The following is a 23,978-nucleotide window of genomic DNA, read 5'->3' as shown; positions in this document are numbered from 1 at the left end:
AAGGTAAGATTTACTCATTTTTATGTGGGCCAGTCAACCCCATGATTTGCCGGGATAATAGGTTAATCCTCCTACAAGCTGTTTTTATGGTTAATGTTGATCACAAATTTGACCATCTAAAGGGAGGGCAAATCTGTTATCCACCATTGAATCACAGTTCCTCACAGTTCCTTAGACCTGAAAGAGAGCTTAAACATGCACCATACCTCCTTCCTTTTATAGATGAGGAAACTGACTCAGAGAAAGTAGCATAACCAGGTTCATAATACTTTTTTCATGGTACCATGTTGCCTCTCAAACTAAAATAGTAACTCAGAAGTGTCATGTCCTATATACCTTTACAACTAAACCTTCTCTGTCACAGATAATGTATGCTTTAAAAAAATTTTCAGGCATGTACCTCATTTAATTAGTTGAAATATGAAGAAGTGTTACCTCAGAACTAAAACTATTAGTATTCATGATCCTATTTGATCAGTGAAGAAATAAGACAATTCTAGCAATTAAAACAAGTCACATTTGCAGGTTAAATTTTAATATAGAAAGTAGTAATTATAAAAGCACATCAGTTTTATAATAAGTCAAACAATGTTAATTATTTTAAGTTATTTGGATTTTCTTCAGTCTGTTTCATTTTAATCTGTACCCAGAGTACAGTGCCTAAAAGTTTAAGGCAATTATTTTTCTTTCCATTTTCAGAAGTGAAAGAAGCTTTATCAGTGTTGGGGAAAGCTCCTCTGGGGAGCTATATTTGAACTTTGGTTTGATTTCCAGTAGAATTTAGTTGAAATTGTTCTGTTCACTAAGAATTTCTTAGTGAATTGTTTTGTAAGGTAGCAGCTAACAGCAATCAATATTTAAGCACTTTTGTGCTAAGCACTTAACATTCAGTATCTTATGTAATTATCCCAGTAACCTTAGGTATAGATGACAAAAAATTTGTACAGAAACATTTTTCAAACTTTGAAACAATTTAAAAGCAGTAGCTATTGTGCATTAAAAACTTGTTAACTTGAACGCTAAAGTTCCCTGCCTAACTTTGATCTGGCTTTTCCTAAATCTTCAGAAAGATTTGGAAAGTCTTTGTAAAAGATTCCCCTATGGAAAAGGCCAGATCAAAGTTAAGCAGGTAACTTTAGCATTCCTTAGAGCCTTTAATATTGCTAATGGACATTGTGAACCTCAAAGATTGGATTATAGTGTGCAGTATTTGCTGAAATTTTCACCCTGAAACTCTTTAGAGACACTTACTAAGAACTTGTGAAACAGCATTGATTGAGAACGCTAGTTCTCAAAGTTCCTGGACCAGCAGCATCAGCTGTCATCGGAGAACTTGTTAGAAATGCACATTCTCAGGACCCACCCTATACCTGCTGAATCAGAATCTCTGGGCATGGGGTAATTTGTTTTATGGAGCCCTTTCTCTGTTCTAGAGGTTTACAGGATTTGGAGTAGTTTGCTGTAGAAGAATAGTAAGCCAATTGGGATTTCAAGTGCAATAGATACTTTGAAGGACAATATTAAATAATATGAAATGGCTATTACACACAGGATGAAGTCTATTATCCCGCAGGTTTTTTTAAAAAGTCCTATTGTACTGATTTGGGGAATGTAACCTGTACTTAACCACCTCTGAGCCTTTGTTCATCATTTCTTTTTTGATATATGGTTCCTCTTTACAATAATCAGACAATATATAGTCCTTGTACTGTTATTGATAGGATGTGAAAACTTGGACAAATTTCATAATATTTGAAACTTGTTTCTTCATTTGTAAAATAGGAGGTACTGTAGCTATAAAATTCTATTTTTCATTTATTTTCCCAGTTTATTATGCTATTACTTCTTCACTTAGTATTTTTTTAAATTTTTGTTATATCTTAAGATAATACACATAAATAGTATAAAATATTAACTAGTTCTACAAGGTGTATCAAACAGTTCCATGTCCCACTTCTTCCCATCTGTGATCTGCTTTCTGTAGTTGGCCATATTACCTTTGTTTTATAAGTGGATATGTTTAAACTTGTTTTCATTTTTTAATTTAAATATCATCTATACACTTGCTAGTATGGAGGAGGAGGCTTTATATTCCTCTTCCACAGTAGGAAGTCTATAGATGGTATTTAAGTTGAAAAAAAATAATTTAGTTCTTGTGAGATCTGTTTTCAGTGTTGACGTGATTACTTAAGTACAGTATTCACATCTGAGTCATGTAGTCAGTATTCATTGATTACATTCCTATTTCTGTTTACCTCATTTTTAATGTTTTCATTTGCTTGATTTTCTATAAAAATATTCTCAAGCTCTCCAACAGAGGTATACATCTTTCCTAGTATGTTTAAATAGGTTATCTTTAACTTTCATTATTATTTATTTTTGAAATGTCTGTGCTGGAGTTCTATCCCCTTTTAGGTGAACTGGTCATTGATCTGTAGTCCTGCTGAATGTCTGTCCTGGGATTTCCCCTTCACCCTTATCCTAGAAATTCCTTTTGCTTCTCTTACATTGAATCTTCTGTTTCTAGGACTCTCTGCCCCCCCCTTTTGTGGTTTAACTTATTTATTTTGGTTTCAAATATCCTTCATAGCTTTCTGAGAAAGGATGGTAAGTTTTTTAATCTTTCATGTTTGGAAACGCTTCTACTCCCATCTGATTGGTAGCTTGGTATAGAGTTCAAGGTTGGAAATAGTTTTCCCTCACATAAGGAACTTTATTTTTTTCTAGCTACTAGTTATTCTGTTGAGAAGTTGTATATGACCCAGTTTTCATCTCTGAAAGCTTTAGAGTCTTTATCCCTGACTTCAGAAATGGTGTGTGCATTGCTGATCATCTTTTTTGCTTTTATTGTTCTGGCTACTTCATGGACCCTTTCGATCTAAATATAGGTACTCCTATCCTGCAGTGCTAGAATTTTCTTTTCATCATTATCATAATCATTTCTTCCCCTCCACTTTTATCTTTTTGGGGGCCTCCTGTGTTAGATGTTGGCTATCCAGTAGTGATCCTCTGATTTTCTTGTTTTTTTTTCTCTTCAATCTTGTCCATTCTGTGAGTTCCTCAACTCTAAATTCTTTCTGCTGCTTTTTTTAAAATTTATTTTTCAGTTTAAATACAGCAAAATCAGCATTTTTCTTGTATAGTTCTGTAAATTTTGACAAACATATAATTGTGTAACCACTACCACCATCAAGATACAAAATACATCACCCCCATACATCCCCTTTCTTCCATCCGTTTGCAGTAAGGCTTTTCTATAACCCTAACTACTGGCAGCAACTGATCTGTTTTCCCTTTCTATAAGTTTTATCTTTCCCAGTTTGTCATAAATGCAGTTACACAGTATCTAGCCTTTTGAATCTTTTTACTGAATACAATTCATTTGAGATTCATGCATGTTCTTTTGTGTATCATACCTCATTTTTTATTACTGAGCAGTATTCTGTTGTATGGATGTGCCAGTTCATTTACCAATTGAAGGATGTTTGGATTGTTTCTAGTTTGGGGGGGGATCATGATTATGAATAAAGCTGCTATAAACATTCATGTACAGGTTATTGTGTGAGCTGAAGTTTTCATTTCTCTTGGGTAGATAACTAGAAGTGGAATTGCTGAGTTATGTGGCAACTCTGGTTAACTTTATAGAAACTACTAAACAATTTTTTAAGAGTGGCTGTACTATTTTATTCATACCAGCAACATATGAGAGTTCCAGTTGATTCATGTCCTTGTCAACACTTGCTGTTGTCAGTTTTTTTAAAAAAATTTAGTCATTTTAAAATGTATGTAATGATATCTCATTAAAGATATACAGATGACCATTAGACACATGAAAGGTTTTCAGCATTGTTAGCCATCAGGAAAATGCAAAACAAAACCACAGTGAGGTACCACTTGATACCCACTAGATGGGCTATAGTCAAGAGATGGACAGTAATTATGGATAGGATGTGGAAAAATGGGAGCCCTCATACACTACCGATGAGAATGTGGAATGGTGCAGCTGCTGTGGAGGACAGTCTTGACAGTTGCTCAAATGGTTAAACATAGATCCAGCACCTCCATTCCTAGGTATTATCCAAAAGAATAGAAACATGTCCAAACAAAAACTTGCACATGAATGTTTATAACAGCATTAGTCATAAAAAGCCAAAAAGTGGGAACAACTCAAATGTCTACTAATTGATGAATGGATAAGTAAAATATAGTTTAACTATAGGATTGAAATATTGATACATGCTACAACAACATGGGTGAACCTTTTTTTTTTAAATTTGTTTCTAGTGCAAAAAAGTGGTTTTATTAAAGTACAGGGAGAGGACCCATGGGCAGAAAGAGCTGCCCATGGGTGAACCTTTAAAGCCTCCTGCTAAGTGAAAGAAGTCAGTTGCCCAGGACCATATATTGTATGATTCCATTTATTGAAATGTCTAGAATAGGTAAATATAGAGACAGTAGATTGGTGGTTACCTGGAGTTGATGGACAGTGGGGGATTAGGTTGGTTATGGGTGTGGTTTCATTTGAATGTAATGAGAATGTTCTAAAATTGATTGTGCCAATGGATGACAACTCTGTAAATGTACTAAAAGTAATTGAAATGTACACTTTGAATTGCATGGTATATTAACTGAAAAGCTGTTAAAAATCACCACTTTTAAGTGTACAGTAATTTTAGTGAATGTACAGAAATGTTGCAAACATCACGGTTTTAGAACATTTTTTACCACACCAGAAAAGATCCTTTGTGCTTGTTTGCAGTTAATACATACTTATACCCCAACCCCAGGCAGCCACTAATCTGCTTTCTATCTCTATAGATTTGCCTTTTTGGTATATTTCATATAAATGGGATCCTATATCTTTTGGAATCAAACCCCTTTTGCACCTACCTTCTTTTACTTAGGTTTCAGTTTCTCCACATCCTTGCTAACACTTGTTACTGTCTGTATTTATTATAGCCATTCTAGTAGGTTGTATTTATATTTCATAATGGTTTTAATTTGCATTTTCCTAATGACTAGTGATGAACATCTTTTTAGCTTATTAGCCATTCCTATATCTTTGGTAAAATGTGTAGTCAAATCATTTGGGCAATTTTTTAGTTGTGTTTTTTTACTGTTGACTTTTGAGAATTCTTTTTATACTTTTGATACAAAGCTCTTTAGTCAGATGGGATATATTTTTTTCCAATCTGTGGCTTGCATTTTCATTTTCTAACGGTGACATTTGCAGAGCAAAAGTTTTTAATTTTGATAAAGTCCAATTACTCATTTTGCTATATCTAAGAACTCTTTGCCTGACTCAAGGTCTTGAAGATTTTCTCCTATGCTTTCTTCCAAAAGTTTTGAAATTTTGGTCTACATATAGGCCTTTGATCCATTTTAATTATTGTATAAGATGGGAGGTATAGGCTAAAGATCATTTTTTTATATATGAATGCCATTGTACAGCACCATTTGATGAAAATACTGTCTTTGTTGAACTACTCTTGAACCTTTGTCAGTAATCCATTAACCATATTTGTGTTGGTCTTTCTGTGTACTTCTCTTTCCTCTTTTTTTCTTTTTCTTCTTTCTTTCATCTTTTTGTCTTCTTGTCTCTAATTTTTGTTTACTGCTCTTTCTTGTATTACTTTTCTAGTTCTTTTTCCTCTCCGTTTTCCCTTTTATTCCCTTCATCAAAATGAAGTATGTAGATTAGTATTAATTGAAGTTTTATGTACTTTATTTTTAGTTTCAGTAGCAATAAATATGAAGAATTGGCATTTTTTCCCTCAAAGTAAAAACTGCCAAAAGTGAGTTAACTTTTTCGTTATAACCTTTAATTTTTCTCAGTGAATTTGTGGCCTTAGAAAAAGATGGTGATCCCTCTTCCCAAACCATGTTTCAGGACTTTTTCAAAAGGCATAATTTCCCTAGTGTTCTGGTTTCCTTAAAAAAGAAATTAATTACGGTAATTTCAAATTGATAGGCTAAAGGAAGTCAAGATTTTATTTTTTACCATGCTTTTATTTCATTCCTAAATTATTTTATTATCGATACTTTTTCTATAGGCAGGGCAGTCATGATAGCTACTGGATCCACAGATACAAGAAAAACAATTTTCAAAGCAGCTTAATTTTGCAGCTTCTCCAAAGCCAACTTTGGATCTGTTTAACACTTAAGAAAGGAACTTGATTGTGGCATTTAAATAAAAAGGAGACACTTGACAGTGGAATCAAGTAATGCAAGTGATCAGTCCTGTTTTTGAACCTTACAAATACAGCTGTATTTATTTTGGTTTTCTTAGAATCCAGAGTAGTTTTTCCAGAAAATTGTCCTAATAATACATGGAAATACTCTCATGTTCAACAGCTCTAATGCTGTGCCATAGCATTTTAAACGTAGTCTGTTAGAAAGTTTGTGGGTAAGACATTTTCTTTTATGCTGCTTCAGTTTAAACTTTCATTGTTTCCAGTTTTTAAGAAACCCTTTTTGCATTTTCTCTTTTTGTTAATGCTATACAATAATTTGGGGATATTAGTCAAGAATTGTATCTGTTTTCTAGTATAGTTAATGGATTTAGTTTCTGTGATCCTAGCAGAGAGTTATTATTACCTAGGAGAACCAAATGAAATTACTTAAAACCCCTTACCTGAAATAACCAGGCAACTGCTTTGGCACTTTATTTTGCTTGAACTGTGATCTTAGCCCCTATAGATCAAGGGCGCCCCCAGCCTCTGACTTTCTTAGTTTTTGAAGATCTTAATACAGAAGTTCAGTAATAATTAGGTTTATAATTTTTTCCTCTCATCTCCATGAAATTATGAGGGGAGCAGGGAACTTGGGCAGAGACTGTAGTTGAAAATTTGGGGCAAAAATCTTAAAGTGATATAATGTGGGCCAGGCTGCATCATATACACCTGAGTCTTGTTGCAGTCCCATTGCAGCCTCGTGCAGCAGTTGCCCTGAGTTAACTGCAAACTCGGCTTCTTTTTGGTCCCAAAGCTCAGCTGCTTGTGCATATTTCTCTCAACCTTGGGCTGATTGCATTAATCCCATCCTTCCCCAACAAGGTAGCTCCCCCAAGTGCCTTCTCCCAAGTCTTCTCAAGTCCAGTTCTCTATTCCTAGGAGCATCGGCTTTCCTCTTCTTTTCACAGGGTCCCGACTTGTCCCGGGCAAGCCAGCCCTTTGCTTCTGCTCCTGAGAAGTGCCAAGATTCTGCAGCGCTGACTCCAACTGCCTTCTCATCCCTAGACTTTGGGCTGCTTTCCGGATACCTGCATAAGCAAGCCCTTGTCACTGCTACCCATTCCTACCTGCGTCCTGCTTTTTCCTTCTTGCCACATTTGTGTTCCTTTCTCCCCTTCCCCACCTCCACCCCTGGCAAAATGCATAAAGGATGGAAAAAGTACTGCGGCCAGAAGTCTCTGAATGAGGCATCAATGGATGAATATTTAGGCAGCTTAGGGCTGTTTCGAAAGCTGACTGCCAAGGATGCCTCTTGCCTCTTTCGGGCTATTTCGGAGCAGGTAAAAGGATAACAAATATATCTTCCCTATACTGAGTTTTCAGGGTTTGACACATGGCATGGTACTGGAGCTAGAAGACCTGGAGCCCACCAGAAAAAAAAAAATCCCTTTTCTCTTTTCTAGTAAAGATATCCAGGCCTGTCTGCCACTTACTAGCTTGGTGTATGCCTTTGCTGATGAGTCCAGATATATTGCTGTGCCTTTGCTGTCTTTTTCTGTTTTCCAAATGCCAGTTTGGAATGTAAGATAAGAATGGAATTACAGAAAACTTTGAAATGAATCTTGATCCTTTATAAACAGCCCCTACTTTTCTAAATTTAGTGCCTAAGGAAAAATTTATAGGTTGTGCCCATAAGAACTAGAAAAAGGGTGGGGGTGGTAAGACAGAACCATCTCTTCCAACCCCAGTAAAGATGGAAAAAAGATTTTAGTAAGGTCAGGACTTAATTTCCTACATATGTTTCAAATAAGGGGGACTCAGTGCCCAGTTCATCATTTTAATTTAAAAGCTATTTCAAATGACTGTTGACAGCTGGTCTTTCTCTTCTTTTTAGTTGTTTTGCAGCCAGGTCCATCATTTGGAAATCAGGAAGGCTTGTGTCTCATATATGAGAGAAAATCAACAAACTTTTGAGTCTGTAAGTAGAATACATAACGCAAGGTAGAGATGTTAGTAGAGTGTGTAGCAAATGGGAAATGAATTTTGAGCCATCTACATAATGAAAATTATGTCCTGCAATCTCCTCTCAATAGCAAATACTTAATTTTCAGCTGTCTTCCCCCTAGCTAGCATGCTTCTGGACCACCTCCAGAATAAGATTGTTCTGTTCTCCAATTAAAAGTTAAGGAAAAAACTTCATCTGTATCCTTCCCACTACTTTCTACTTCCCACATAACTGCCCATAATCTGGCAAGCCCTAAAAAGTTACATTTTGACTACTGTTCTGTATTATCCATACCACTGTTTTCTTGAACCAAGTAATCATAGTTCACAAAGTTTGGCTATGTTAATATTTTTAAATGTATACTTCCAAGTATGTATAAATGGGAAACCCCTTTGTATTCTTAATTCTGTACACAATGATCTTCAGCCGATATGAAGAATCTTATAAAACCTAATTGTAAGAAAACAAATTAGGTTCTAAACATTTATCTTCATGTGACGAATTGGTAATTGGTGCTCTGCCACTAATTGGCTTTAAAACAACTTCTAGAAGACATCTTTGAGTACTTGGAAATATTTGAATTCTTGTTAGTGGAATGAGGTTTTATCAAGGTTTGATTTGTAGTGTGCCCTTTTGTGTGACTTTAAAAAAAAAAAATTCTTAGCCTTTCCAGTACTATTTGTTTTCTTCTGACTGTATATGATGGGTATTTGCCTGCTGTTCGAAGTTTACTCTTAATTTTCTCAACAGGTTTCAGTGAATTTTAAAACTATGTGAAGGCTTCTTGACTTTAAAGCTTATTACCTAGGAGTTAATTACAGTCTTTACAACATCTGGGGAAAGGATTATTCATGAAATTACTTCAAATGCAAGACCATGATGTAAAACAGTGCATCTCAAGTATTTTTGTGCATACAGATCACCTGGGGATCTTGTTAAAGTGCAGATTCTGATTCAGTAGGTCTGAGCTGGGGCCCGAGATTTCTGCATTTTAACGAAACTCCCAAGTGATGCTTGCTCTTGTTCATGATACAGTAATAGTAACCACATTTTGAGTAACAAAGATTTGTGTAAAATTTTAAAACTTAAATGGATAAATCTCAAAATAATTACGTCAAAGGAGAGAAGGTAGACCCTCCCCCAAAGTACATACTGTATGATTCCTTTATATAAAACTCTAGAAAATACAAGCCAGTCTCTAGTGATAGAAAGCAGATTAGTGGTTGCGTGGGGGTCAGTAGAGTTATAGAGGGACACAAGGAAACTTAGGGGTGTGATGGATCTGCTCACTATCACAGTTGTCATGATGGTTTCCTGGGTGCATACATATGTCAAAATGTATTTGTGCCATTTAAATATGAGCAGTTTGTTGTATGTCAATTATACCTTAAGCTGTTTAAAAAGGGATTGAGAGGGCGCCTGGGTGGCTCAGTTGGTTAAGCGACTGCCTTCGTCTCAGGTCATGATCCTGGAGTCCCGGGATCGAGTCCCGCATCGGGCTCCCTGCTCAGCAGGGAGTCTGCTTCTCCCTCTGACCCTCCCCCCTCTCATGCTCTATCTCATTCTCTCTCTCAAATAAATAAAATCTTTAAAAAAAATAAAAATAAAAAAAATAAAAAAAAAGGGATTGAGAAAAATTAAAACTTTGTCCAGTGATATATGTACATGGAACTAGACATATATTCTGTTCCCCAAGTTTAATTTTATTTTTATTGAGGTATATTTTACACACAATAAAATTCACCATTTTAAGTTTAGCACTTTCAGTTTTGGCAATCATATTGTTATGCAACCGCCACTGCAATCAAGATTTACCCCAAGAAGTTCCCTTGTGCCCTGGGCTTTTCTGAAACTAATAAAATTCCCTAATAATGTTCCTCAGTTTAACTTTGCAAATGCATGTCTATCAGATTTAAAATCCTTACAATTATTGGGCTTGCATAATTTATGAAAATTGTCAAGTTAACTTAAATTGGCATTTCAAAAGAAACTCCAAGGTGTTACATTTGATGAAATGCACTGGTATGTGGATCAGCCAGACCATTTCCTAAGATAGTTTTATAGTCCAGCTTTTCTCCACTCATAACTTTTATGTATGTGCAAATCTTCTTGAGGTGCTGTGCAAAATAGTAATTTAATACCATAATTATTGAGCTGAACAAAAACCCATTGGAGGATAGTATTGCAGAATATAATCAGATTTTAGTAATGCTATGTATTTGGTTAAGTCAAGTTTGTTTTATTTTTGAAGTATGTGGAGGGATCTTTTGAGAAATACCTGGAACGGTTGGGAGATCCCAAGGTAAGATCAAATATGGGGGTTTAATCTTTTCAGAGTATTATGGAATAGTAAACCTAAATATTCATTCATCTGTGTCTCTTTAGTTAGACGCAACCTATTTTCTTAAGTAGCCAGCTGTGTTGAATCAAATAGTTCTTGCAAAAGTTAAGAGGCTGGCAATTGACCTATTGTTGTGTGTTGAATGTTGAGAATTGTGTGTCAACAATTTTATCATCCATAGACTGTTTGCAAACAGGACAAGCCTAAGCCTTTTCACTTTAATGGGGGAGGAGGGATAGTAATGTTACTAGAAGGTCATTATTTTTTTATTCAAAAGTTCACCTGAATTGTAGTTATCCTTTTATGTAGAAGTAAGCTCTATAAACGCATATTTAATTAAAAATAATTTATATGATTAATTCCATAGTTCTGGACTTAGCATTTACTAAGTACCCTGCTAACTTCATATTCTTAACATTAATTCCATTTTTATTGTGCCTTTTAAATCATATTACCTGTCCTTGTTACTTAATAGGTAACTGAGAAGGTCTTTAGGACTATTTTTTTTTTCAGAATGTTAATGAGTAACACAATATCCCAAACCTCAAAGCAAGTTAATAGTGTGTTCTACAAATTCTTCATCTAAAACAGTGCTAAGCATCTAAAATAACAATGTTGAACTTGCAGAAACTTTTATATCCTAGCTACAGAATGTTTTTAAAAAGTTTATGTACTACTTATGTTTAGGAAAGTGCTGGCCAGCTGGAAATAAGAGCTCTTTCTCTAATTTATAAGTAAGTTAAATCTATTTTTAAAGACTGAGTGTGTATGTGTGATTGTGTGTAAAGTTTCTTTTCAAGTCTCTTTAGAATTTGGGAAATTTGGATTTAATGTAATGATATGTAGAATGAAGAGGTCTAAGCATAGTTAATTGGTGTTAATTTTTAGGTGGAGAGCCTCTAGCATTTGTGTCCATTTGAATGAAATAAAGGGCTTAAGAACTGCTAGTGTTCCTGTAGGAAATCAGAATATGTTTCTTAGAATTCTTGTATATTTAACTTTGTGCTTCTTGCATGTGTCTTCACTGGGGCAATACAGCTTCTAAGAGGGTAGAAATTGGTTCTTCAAGACAAAAAGATAATTAGATACTACAGTGCTTTGTGGTCCTTCAAAGGGTTATGGTACCTAAACAGATACACAGTATATCTGTGGTATTAAAATTTCAGAGGGAAATTATGAAAAGTAAAAAGGCTCTCTAAGGAGATGATAATGGAACATTTTGAGAAACACTGCTCTATCACTTTGGTCTTTAAGACAGCAAAAGTGGCATTTCTGGAAGCTGTGCAGTTTTGAAAATAGTTATATAATGTAGGTTAGAGGCTAGTGGGAATCTTGTTCATCTGAGGAAGTTGATTTCTATATGTAAGACTCGTCACAATTTTTAGGATGGTGAGATGGCATATATGGTAGAGTCCAAACCCTCTCATTGTGGTACTCCTTCAAGTTAGTGTTTTGCTGCCTGCTCATTTCTCACTAAATCCATCAAGAAGTCGTATAGAAGAGGCATTGGACAGGTAGCTAATCAGTTGTTGCTTTTAAGTCAAGGGCCAGCTTTTAAATTGGCCTTCTTTCTATTTATGGCCCTCGAGCTAATAATTTTTAAGAAGTTTTTAAATGGTTAAATCAAAAGTAGAATAATGTTTCATGGCATGTGAAAATTTTATGAAATTCAAATTTCAGTGTCCATAAGTAAAGTTTTATTAGAACAGTCACGTGTACTTGTTTATCATGGTCTGCGGCTGCTTTCTTGCTACAAAGTCAAAGTTGAATAAACCATATGGCCTGTAAAAGCTGAAACACTTATTATCTGGTCTTTTACCAAGTAAAATTTGCCAGCCCATGCTTTAAATAAGTGGGGAGCCAACGTACAGTTGGTAGTCTATCTTTACTCCTCCTTTCCCCAAATTAAGGTACAGTTTAAAAATCCATAGAACTTTAGGGGCAGTTAGCTGTCTACTTTGAATTAACATTATTTAGCCTCTTAAACATTTAGATTATTTTGTATGAATAAGGTGACAGTTTAAAAGCCCAGATACTTGTTCTTATAACTATCTCTTGCATATACTAAATTATCTCTTTTCAACCACCTATGTTTTCTACCCATGTAGTCGGGATTTCATTCTTTATCGCTATCCCGGAAAGCCTCCAACTTATGTCACAGATAATGGCTATGAAGACAAGGTAAGAAGATGAGTGAATGTTTACTAAAATAAAATAAATTGATGCTACTGGCTTACCAAGATAGTAAGAAATCATCCTTTGTTACCAAATTAATGGGAAAAAAAGCATGGTCTAAATGCCAAGCTTCTCTGTCACTAGCCTTTTCCTCTCCATTCAGTTATCTTCAGTGTTGTTAGCCACCCTTCTGAACAGATCTGATCTTAGCACTCCTGTAATAGGTAAAAAAAAAAAAACAAAACCATAATTGGCTCCTTGTTGACTAGAAGATAAGGTTCAAACTTGGAAGTTAGGCATTTAGTCCCTTAAAGGGTCCCAAACCTCCTTTTCATCTCCATTGTCCTGCAACTTTAGTATACCATGATTCCAGATAGTCCAATTTTTATACTTTTTTCTTTTCCTTTGTATCTCAAATGTTAATTCCTTTGAAACTTTCCCAACTCCCCTGGAGTTATTTCCTCTCTTTGTGTTCCTCTAGCATCACCCAAGTAATTACAGTATTTATCACATTGTATTTGTTTTCATGTCTATTTCTCTCATTCTGAAAGTTTCTTGAGGACAGGACAGTGTGCTATTACTGCCTAGTAAGGTACTTGGAAAATAGTAGGAGGTTGTTTTGTTGGTTGAGAACTCTTGGCAGTTAAACAGATTGTTCTTCAGCATAAAATTTTTCTTCCAAAGAGTTTTCAGAAAAGCCTTTTATCATGATTATTTGATTAGTGAGTATAGACTATACAGTAATTGCGTTTTGCAAGTCTTGTTTCACATGGTGGACCATAATTCAGGCAACATTTTGATGATCATAAGACAAGACTAGACACTGGGAGAACTGTTAGGATGTTAAAGTAATCTAGACAACAAAAGACCTGAACCAGGGAAGTGGCATTAGGAATAGAGTAGAATGCAAGAGAAAACTTAGAAAATAAGTATAAATTGGGGAACCTTGTTTTATCAGTGGTACTGCCATCTAATTTGTTTGGCAACATTAAGCCCCTGTAATATCAGGTACTTCACTGGGCTTTGGGGACACCAAAATGAATACAACATACTTGTTCTCCAAGGGCCTAACAGACTATGAAGACAGACAATGCAAATAGTTAATTTTACAGTGAAGTGGTAAGTTTTATAATAGAAGTATGTACAAAGAACATAGAAGAAAAAGTCCTCTCTGCTTGAGAGAGTTTAGAAAGTTTCCTGGTGGTAGTGGTATTTAAGTGGAATATCAAACAATGAGTCCAACAAGTATGAAGGGCAATCTATTCAGAGGAGTTGTGCAAAGACATGGAAGCAGCAGACGCTTTCGGACTCAAGTAGTTGGTTAGGGGAGAGGCCAATGCTGTAAAGATAGGCTAGAGTTACATAATGAGTGGGCCATGCCAAGAATTTGGCTTTTCGGAATAGTTGTAGTTTTTTTTCCAATATTTTATTATAAAGATTTTCAAAAATACAGAAAAGCTAAAAGAATTTTATGGTGAACATTCTAATTCCCACCACTTTTAGTATCCTTATTTTATCATCTATCCATTCATCAATCCATCTTAATTTCTGGTGTATTTTATTTTTAAAGATTTATTATTTTTGGGGCGCCTGGGTGGCTCAGACAGTTGGGCGTCTGCCTTCGGCTCAGGTCATGATCCCAGGGTCCTGGGATCGAGTCCCGCATCGGGCTCCCTGCTCCTTGGGAGCCTGCTTCTCCCTCTGCTTCTCTCTCTCTCTCTGTCTCTGTCTCTCATGAATAAATAAATAAAATCTTTAAAAAAAAAAAAAAAAGATTTATTATTTTTTTAAAAGATTTTATTTATTTGACAGAGAGAGACACAGCCAGAGAGGGAACACAAGCAGGGGGAGTGGGAGAGGGAGAAGCAGGCTTCCCGCAGAGCAGGGAGCCCGATGCAGGGCTTGACCCCAGGACCCTGAGATCATGACCTGAGCCGAAGGCAGACGCTTAATGACTGAGCCACCCAGGTGCCGCTCTGGTGTATTTTAAAGTAAATTTCAGACATTCAGTACAATTGCTCTAAACACTCATTCATAGTTTTTAAGCAAGGATGTGACATAATCAGAATTCTTTGAGGAAGGAAGAGTGGTAGCTTTTGTATTTTAGCAATTATATACAGCATTGCCGGAGAAGAGATTTAGACATATAGACCTTTACCAGGACTCTAAACCTGCAATTCAGTTTTTTTCCCTGACATTTTATTCTGTGAAAATTTTCATATAGAGAAAAATTAAAAGACTTGTATAGTGAACATTCATAATCCCTATCACCTAGTTCCTACAATTACACATCTCCATTTTTAAATGAGTCCTGTATATTTTACAGAGATATTGAGCTAATTAAGGGGAAAACCTCACCCATTGGGAACCATAAGAATACAAAATGTATAAGACCTTTTGAGTGTGTGCAACCATGAGAATATCATGTATAACTCTAATCTGTACATGCATACAAAGCTAATACCAGCAGTTGGGCATTTGCATGCACAGGATAATGTGTATATGTATCATTTGCAAATGTATAAAGTATGTTCGTTCATCTTGAAATTTAAATATGAAAGAGCCAGTTGGCAACAGGGTACTTGTGTGACACCTTGCTTTGTCAAAAACTTAGTTGCTGTTTCTCAGTTCAGGCTCAGTTCAAAAATGACTTTATTAAAAGCAGTAAACATTTATTGACTTAACTTTGCATTTTACATAGTCATTCAGTATCAAAGTGAATGCCATTGGAAGGTAGCCATCCATCTTTACTTAGCCTCTTTACCTAGAAAGAATAGATGTACTTCTATTAAAAATAAAACTTAAATCTGAAAGGTAGAATAAAAAGCCCTCATTCATGGGCGCCTGGGTGGCTCAGTTGGTTGAGCGACTGCCTTCGGCTCAGGTCATGATCCTGGAGTCCCTGGATCGAGTCCCGCATCGGGCTCCCTGCTCGGCAGGGAGTCTGCTTCTCCCTCTGACCTTCCCCCCTCTCATGTACTCACTCTCTCTCATTCTCTCTCTCTCAAATAAATAAATAAAATCTTTAAAAAAAAAAAAAAAAAGCCCTCATTCATGCTTTTCAATCTCCTGTGCTTCAAAATAACAACTATTAAGTTTGAGTGGGTATCCTATATCATTCTCTTTGCATTTATTTTTTTTAATGTAGATGGGCTCCTACTAAATATATTATTACTTGTTCTTTTCACCTATCCTCATCAGTAATACATATCTACCTCATTTTTTCGCTAGTTTAATGCCCTGACATCCCACTTAACCTACCCACAAGTGTGTATCAGAGAACTATTATTTTATGTTGGGATACCCCAAGGAACATAAAAGCCATCCTGTCTAGTTTACCTCTTAAAATCAAAATGGAACTTGCCACATGAATAAATTACACCATTATCTCTGGGGTTTTTTTCCTGCTTATTTATTCAGTTCTGGTTAGCTGGATTCCTTTACTCCTTAACAACTACCTCCAGTTATTTACCTTTCTTAGTTGGAGTTTCAAGTTTTTCCAGTCCAAGGTACAAAGGGCTTCTCTGCTCAAAATCTGTTCACTGTTCTTTTGGATTAATAAACTCTCAAAGGCAAATACCCCTTGGGGCGTGTGATACTTCATAACTTAAATTTCACTATGAGTTAACTTTAGCTTGATGTTTGCCTTCAGTACTCTGAAATGAATTATATTGATGGAGTTGGAATTGTGATTTCAAAAAAAGGCTGGGGAAGAATAACAGACTTGATATAGAGAACTTTATTATTGGAAGGAGTAAGCCCAGAATAGGTAGGAAGGCAGCAAACAGGGTGCTTATGGTTTTCTGCCAAAGAAGCTTGGTGGCAACATCCTCCCATAGAACACAGAGAATCATCTTTGGTACCTTAGGTTCCTGGTACCAGAGGTGGCTTCAAAATAAAATAGACTTAATCACTAGGTATTAATCCTTTACACAAGACAGGTTTTTGAACAAAAATTTTAAAAGGCTTTGGTGCTATTATTCAAACACATTTCATTATATAGAGCCCATAAGCATTTTTATGAAAATACTTTGGTTAGTAAGCATGGCTTTGGATTGTTGTTTGGGAAAACTAGAGATTAAAGATCAAAGAAATTAACTCATTTTGTAGCCATCTCAGTGCCTTATTTCATTAAGGAAGTCTCTTTAGCAGTATTGCTCCTATATGGTGTATTCATATAGTGCTACTTAGTACAAGGGATAACATTTTGAATAAATTAAGTCTCTCCCCCTATAGTCTTGAGTTTAGAGTATTTGGGTATTTGACCTAATTTCTCCAGTCATTTTTTGAAGTTAAGCTGGGTCTTTTGACTTCTGTTAGGATTTCTGTTAGATTTACTCAGTCAGTTTATAAAAGTTCCCATCTTTTTGCAAATTTGTAGATCAGTACTTGTGTGGTATATTAATGGGAATGTGCTGTAGGCTCACAGTGTAGCCTTAGTAGTGATTTTAATCTTGGCATTTAAAAGTCACTTTCAAGAAAATCCCTTTGACTTCTAGCTTACCATTTATCTGTATTTAAATTTAAAAAAATCACTTTGCCTCAGCTTTATTGAGACATCATGTTAAGTGAAATGAGTCAAAGTACTGTATGATATCACTTAATCTGTGGAATCTAAAAAAGTCATGTTTTTAAAAACAGTTATCAGTTTCTAGTTAGCGATTTAATTTCAAGTATTTCATAGTTGTAAGATATGTAACATTTACTTAATTTTATGTGTTTTTCTTTTCTTCAGATTCTACTCTGCTATTCAAGTAATGGCCATTATGATTCAGTATACTCGAAACAATTTCAGTCAAGTGCAGCTGTTTGTCAGGGTATGTGAAGGCTGTATAAATGCTTAGGTGTATTTCAGATGATTTTTTTTGCCCATTTTTAAATTGAAGGACCCGCCACAAATAGCTCTTTTAAGACTTTGTTCATACCTATTGAAATTATATACTGGTTTATGGCTATTTTCACATTGTTATAAAGAGATCTTAATTTGATAATTGGAGTTTTGGCTCTTTTTTCCTTTAGCTGTATTGTATGAAATTCTCTATAAAGATGTGTTTGTTGTGGATGAAGAAGAGTTGAAGACTGCAGTTGAATTGTTTCGAAGTGGTTCCAAAAAGAACAGAAACAATGCTCTGACTGGCAGTGAAGATGTCCATGTTGACTACAAGAGTTCAGCTCAGGATAGGTAATACAGGGAAAGGGGATGTCAACTACATGATCATGTTTCATGTTTCTGTGCATCATCATTTGAAAGTGGAAGGGGCTTGACAAACTTATAACTTACACTACACACACATATGTATATGGATATACATTTTTTAATGGGGGAAGAGAAATTTTTACCAAGAAGATATGTTGTATTTTAAGATGTTCAGGCTTTGGAGGTTTGATCCAAGTCAGAATCAGTGTTTTTATTGCTGGAGGTGACTTTAGAACTACCTAACCCCATGATTCTCAAACTTCAGTTGTATACAAAGGTATACTTTACAGTGCTTGTTAAAAAGGCAGATTCTTGGGGCTACTTTCACAAAATCTGAGGTCACAGTGGGGCTAGGAATCTGCTTTTTTTAAACAAGGACACCCCAAGTGTTCTGATGTAGGTAGGCTGTGGACCTGGACCATACTTGGAGAAAAAACTAATTTTAAACCAGCACCATCATTTTGTTAGTTGGTAACTGAGGTTACACAGTGGTTGCTTGACACATACATCCAGCTAGTAGAAAAGAATCTCTCAGCCTAAGGGAAGTTTTAGGAGCTTTTGAGTGTCTACCTTTGGTACTCACTAGGAGAAGGTAGTTTGTGGCCTCTGAGGAAACTGTTATTAACAGATTTGGTCAAAAATTTTGTGTTAGAGATAATAAAGTAGGCATTGTCTTGTATTTCTTCTTGATAACCTACTTCTGTCTAGGAAATTCAGATAGGCTTGGTGCCAGTCAGGTGTCACCTTGTCTTTTTGTCTTGCTTGCAATTTTATTTCTTGCATATTTGTGGCTTGCAATTTTTTTTTTTTGGTAGAGGAGTGGTTTTTAATTTTAATTTTAAGATTTTATTTATTTATTTGACAGAGAGAGACACAGCGAGAGAGGGAACACAAGCAGGGGGAGCGGGAGAGGGAGAAGCAGGCTTCCCGCTGAGCAGGGAGCCCGACGTGGGGCTCGATCCCAAGACCCTGGGACCATGACCTGAGCCGAAGGCAGACGCTTAACGACTGAGTCACCCAGGCGCCCCGAGGAGTGGTTTTTAAAACTTATTTGGGAATGCAGGGGTAGAAGTTGCTTCATTCTTCACTGGTGACTTGTTCTAAGGACATCAGGCTTTATGGAAACTATAGTAGTAAAAAGGCAAAATGTATTAGTTAGTTATTGCTGCGTGACCGTATTACCACAGATTTTGCAACTTAATACACACTTATCTCACAATTATATGAGTTGGGAATCTGGGCACAGTTTAGCTGGGTCTTCAGCTTAGGGTCTCAACAGGACTGCAATGAGGTTGTTGGCCAGGACTGAGTTCTTATTTCAAGTTCTGACTGAGGAAGGATCCACTTTTCCACTTTTGTAGTTCTTGGCACCATTTAGTTCTTTGCAGCTGTAGGACTGAAAAAAAAAAAAATTTTTTTTTTTTTGGTGGCTGTCAGCCAGAGGTAACCCTCAGCTCCTTTCCACATGGGCTTGGTGAAATATGATTGCTTGCTTCCTTATAGTCAGCAAGAGAGAGGTCAGCAATACAGGCACTACATTCTTATGCGTTATAATAACACATCCTATCTGTTGATTAGAAGCAAACTTGAGATCAGGGAATCATACATGGATGTGCACACCAGGAGGCAAGGATCATAGGGCCATTTTAAGAGATGGAGGTATGAAATTTAGGAGATAATCTGCTAAGTATATTGTAGCACATACTTAGAAAAAGGAAGCATAAATGTAAATGTTGGGGTAAAAAAGTATTTGCCTCATTTTTAGACCTGAGCTACTTTACCACTATGTGGTGGTATAGTCATTAGACTTAAAATTTAGCTACTGCATTTATATAAAGCTCTTTGTTCTGAATCTTTTCAATTAGGACTGAAGAGTTGGGTGCCTGCTGCAATATTGAAAATATCCCAGAGGGGTACAATCAAGGAACAGAAGAAGCAAAGGTTTGAAATTTTCTAGGGCAAAGAATTTTCATAATCTTGGCTTGCAGCACCATAACAAACAAGTTAAGGTCAGGTGGTCCATTCTAGTTATATGGTGTGGAGGAGGAGTTCAGGTTTGCCTTTGTGGAAGTTTTAATCTGAAAATGTAAAATGGGTGCTTAATGTTCTCTGAATTTTTATTCTTGATGGAATTGTTTGGATTGTTTCCAAGCAAACTCTGAACACTTGAGAATTTTCAGAAACTGCTGTTTTTCAAGTTAAAGTAATGTTACAAATCTGGTAGATACTTAGTTTGTAATCAGTGTTCTGATGCTAAGGTTTATTTTTGTCATTAAAGAATATAATGCTTGTCCTATTCAAAGAAAATAGGTAATCTGTTTAGAGAAAGGGGAGAGATTTTTACCATCTTTATAGGACTAAAATCAAGCAGACCTTTAGTTTGAGGCTCACTAAATAGGGCTGAAGATACTATTATAATTATGTATGCCCCAAGTGTTGGTAATTTGGGAACAGTAACAGTATTAGATATGATGAAATTCTAGGAAAGCAGAAGAACAAGGTAATTTCTTTGGAAGTTGTAACAGATTTTGACCAAAATGAAATAAAATTTTCAAATTTTTTTCAGGTGATTTTAGGGTACAGAAACAGTTTGTTGCACCTCTGTGCTGTTTATCAAGATGAGATTTATTGAATAGCCTGACTGAATCTTTAATCTGTGTGGATTGATTTATATGAGATGTATCCTGAGTTGTAGACAGTATTTCCCTTCTGCCATCTAAAAACTTTTAGATTATTTGCATATTGCTTCTTTAATGTCCTGATTTTTAAAATACACAATAAAACTTACGGCATTTATTTATTTTTTTAATAAAAAAGGTAGGCATATGTACATACTTTAAAAAAAGAACTTTAATTCTTTTTTTCATAGAAAGGACACTAATGCTAAGGATGGTGAATTTGTAGCATGATTATTTTTGTTTTAGTCTCCAGAAAGTCCATCAAAGATGCTCTTCCCCTATAAGGTGCTCAAAGCCCTGGATCCAGAAATCTATCGTAATGTAGAATTTGATGTTTGGTTGGACAGCAGAAAAGGTAATGAAATATCAGTGGCGTACTGTTGAATCCTGACAGATCCAGGGAAAAAATTTTGCAAATTATTTCTGATGAGATGTTCTTAATGTACTGTTGTAAAAAAAAAAATAGCCTGGTACTTTTTAGCTTACTCGATACATGATTTTATTTTATTTTTTAAGAGATTTTATTTATTTATTTGAGAGAGTGAGAACACACCAGCGGGGGCGTGGGGGGCAGAGGGAGAGGGAGAAGCAGGCTCTCCGCTGATCAGGGAAGGGAGCCCTACTCAAGTAGGGCTGGATCCCAGGACTCTGGGATCATGACCTGAGCCAAAGGCAGATGCTTAACTGACTGAGCCTAGGCGCCCGGTATATTCTCATGATTTTAAGTCCAGAAGAGGAAACAAATAGGTTTAGAAGTGGGAAGGGATCTTTTAGAATCTGATGTTTATCCAAGACTTTCAGTTTTGCAAAGATTGTGTGGAAATCACTTTTAGATAACTTTTTTTTTTTTTTAGATTTTATTTATTTGATAGAGACACAGCGAGAGAGGGAACACAAGCGGGGGGGTGAGAGAGGGAGAAGCAGGCTTCCCGTGGAGGAGGGAGCCTGATGTGGGGCTCGATCCCAGAGCCCTGGGATCATGACCTGAGCCGAAGGCAGAGGCTTAACGACTGAGCCACCCAGGTGCCCCATTTTTAGATAACTTTTAAGAGTACGTGAAACTTGTTGGGGTGCCTGGGTGGCTCAATCATTAAGCGTCTGCCTTTGGCTCAGGTCATGATCCCAGGGTCCTGGGATTGAGCCCCGCATCGGGCTCCCTGCTCAGTGGGAAGCCTGCTTCTCCCTCTCCCTCTGCCCCTGCTTGTGTTCCCTCACTGATGTCGCTCTCTGTCAAATAAATAAAATCTTAAAAAAAAAAAAAAAAAAAAAGAGTACCTGAAACTTGTAACTGCAAATAAGTTTATCTTAAATTTAAAATGTTAAGACTATCCTCACTGGTAAATGAATAGGTCAGGTGTCTGCAAACTATGGCCTACAGACCAAATCCAGCCTGCCGGCTGTTTTTTGTATGGCCCTGTGAGCTAAAAATGGTCTTTATATTTTTAAATGGCAGAAAAAAATATAAAAGAACAGTATATTGTGACACATGAAAATTATATGAAATTCAAATTTACTGTCCATTAATAGTTTTATGGCAGAGCTGAGTAGTTGTGACAGGGTCCTTATGACCCACAAAGATTAAAATATTTACTGTCTGGCTCCTTAAGAAGCAAGTTTGCCAACTTTTGAAATAGGTAATTGTTTATCTCCTTCCAAGAGAAGTTGATCAAATTAGCCCTTAAAGCTCTGCTTTCAAGGTAGCCTTTAATGTTTCATATTCAACTTCTTGAACCTTGGTTAACTTAGGTATAGTTAACAATCTAACAATCTAGAATGAGGTTAAGACCCTGTGGAACACAATAAGTTGTTAAAAATAACAGGTTACTTTGAAGAAGCTATGTAGTGTTTGTTTTTTTTTTTTTTCTTTTTTCTTTTTCTTTTTTTTTTTTTTTTTTTTTTAATCGAGGTGTGTTACTTCAAATTGTACCTTACTGGTGTTTGACCAACTAAGATTACAACCTCCCAGTTTCCACCTATCTATGTTCTTTAGCACAAAACTATTTTGGTATCTCCTTAATTGACTATAGAAATGAATATCAAGAGTAAGAGAATGACCCTTTAGGAACCCCCCCCCCGATTTTACCTTATAGTAGTAGCATTGTCAAAAACACTGGTAAAAGTAAATTAGAAAATTAAATGATGTAAAATGGGAAAGGAACCAGTTTGGATGAGCTTGAATCTTCATTTTCTTTTAATAGAACTTCAAAAATCTGATTACATGGAGTATGCTGGGAGACATTACTATTTGGGAGACAAGTGTCAGGTTAGTTCATCTTTTAAAAACTCAGTCATTTGTTTCTCCAAGGTTGTGGTTTTAGTCATTAATATAAGTTCAACAAGGCTCATTTACAAAATGCTAAAAAAATTTTAATGTTCGTTAAATTTTAATTACAAACTTATGTAAGAAGATGTAAGGATCTTTCAAAAAAAATGTAAGGATCTTCCAGCATGTGCCACCTCTATTAAATCAGACTGGATGGCAGTGTTGATTTCAACCACTTTAATAAGTAGATACTGAAATCTGTTTGGGGAGAAGTTGTACTTTTGTTTGGCAGAAGATATATCTGTCAGTAGATTGGAGATTGGATGTATTTTTAGTGTCTCCTATCCTCTTTCAGGTTCGCTTGGAATCAGGTGGAAGATACTATAATGCTCATATTCAGGAAGTTGGAAATGAGAACAATTCAGTAACAGTCTTCATTGAAGAATTGGCAGAAAAGTAAGAATACGATGGTTTGTTTAATTACTAAAATCTTTGGCTCTTGATGCCTTTTTGTAATATTAAATTGAGAATTACCAGATGATAGTAAGAAATCTAGTTACATCTGGTACCAGCTTAAGATGACTTACCTCAGATTGTTAAAAGCACATGCTGAAGTATGAAATCTCAATACACCTGTATATGAATAGTTTCCAAATCCCTAGGCCCTAGCCAGTTTACTAGAAATATTAAATACAACAGAATTCTGGTATAAAACTGTTCATACTAATTGGAAAGCTAGTTTGCTGACTGAGCCTCTGCCTATACTAAGATAAGCTAGTCTAGTCATTCTCAAACTTTCACATGCCCCAGAATTACCTAGAGAGCTTGTTAAAACAGATCGATGAGTTCCATCCCCAGAGTTTCTGATTTCAGTATGTCTGTGGTAGGGCCCAAGAATTTGAACGTCTGACAAGGTTCCAGGTGATATTGATGCTGTTGGTCCACTTGAAGAACCATTAAACTTGCTTATGCTGCCCTTATAATAACCAAAAAAATCTCAGTAGCTTAAAACAATAAAGTTCATTTCTTGCTCATTTAGCATTTTATAGTGCATCAGCGAAGGGGAGACCCAGGCCAACAAAGGCTTTATCTAGACAGTCTTCCATGATCACAGGGAAGAAATGAACATGATCAACCATGTGCTGG

At 35.9% G+C, this 23,978-nt stretch overlaps 1 protein-coding gene across 1 annotated transcript in view; it reads left to right on the top strand.

The window, feature by feature from the left end:
- Positions 1-23,978, top strand: part of ALG13 (ALG13 UDP-N-acetylglucosaminyltransferase subunit) — a 64,793-nt gene that overhangs the window by 13,539 nt on the left and 27,276 nt on the right. The window contains 14 exon segments of the mRNA XM_031027289.2: positions 7,142-7,167; positions 7,170-7,294; positions 7,296-7,334; positions 7,337-7,513; positions 8,068-8,151; positions 10,430-10,480; positions 11,207-11,253; positions 12,628-12,700; positions 17,430-17,511; positions 17,714-17,876; positions 19,757-19,832; positions 20,816-20,924; positions 22,768-22,832; positions 23,188-23,288. Of these exon segments, the coding sequence (XP_030883149.1) occupies positions 7,142-7,167; positions 7,170-7,294; positions 7,296-7,334; positions 7,337-7,513; positions 8,068-8,151; positions 10,430-10,480; positions 11,207-11,253; positions 12,628-12,700; positions 17,430-17,511; positions 17,714-17,876; positions 19,757-19,832; positions 20,816-20,924; positions 22,768-22,832; positions 23,188-23,288 (1,218 nt within the window).

The sequence above is a fragment of the Leptonychotes weddellii genome, chromosome X (genome assembly GCF_054177405.1).
Source record: "Leptonychotes weddellii isolate Sample4059 chromosome X, ASM5417740v2, whole genome shotgun sequence".
Classification (NCBI taxonomy): Eukaryota; Metazoa; Chordata; class Mammalia; order Carnivora; family Phocidae; genus Leptonychotes; species Leptonychotes weddellii.
This window is presented reverse-complemented; position numbering and strand designations above follow the sequence as displayed.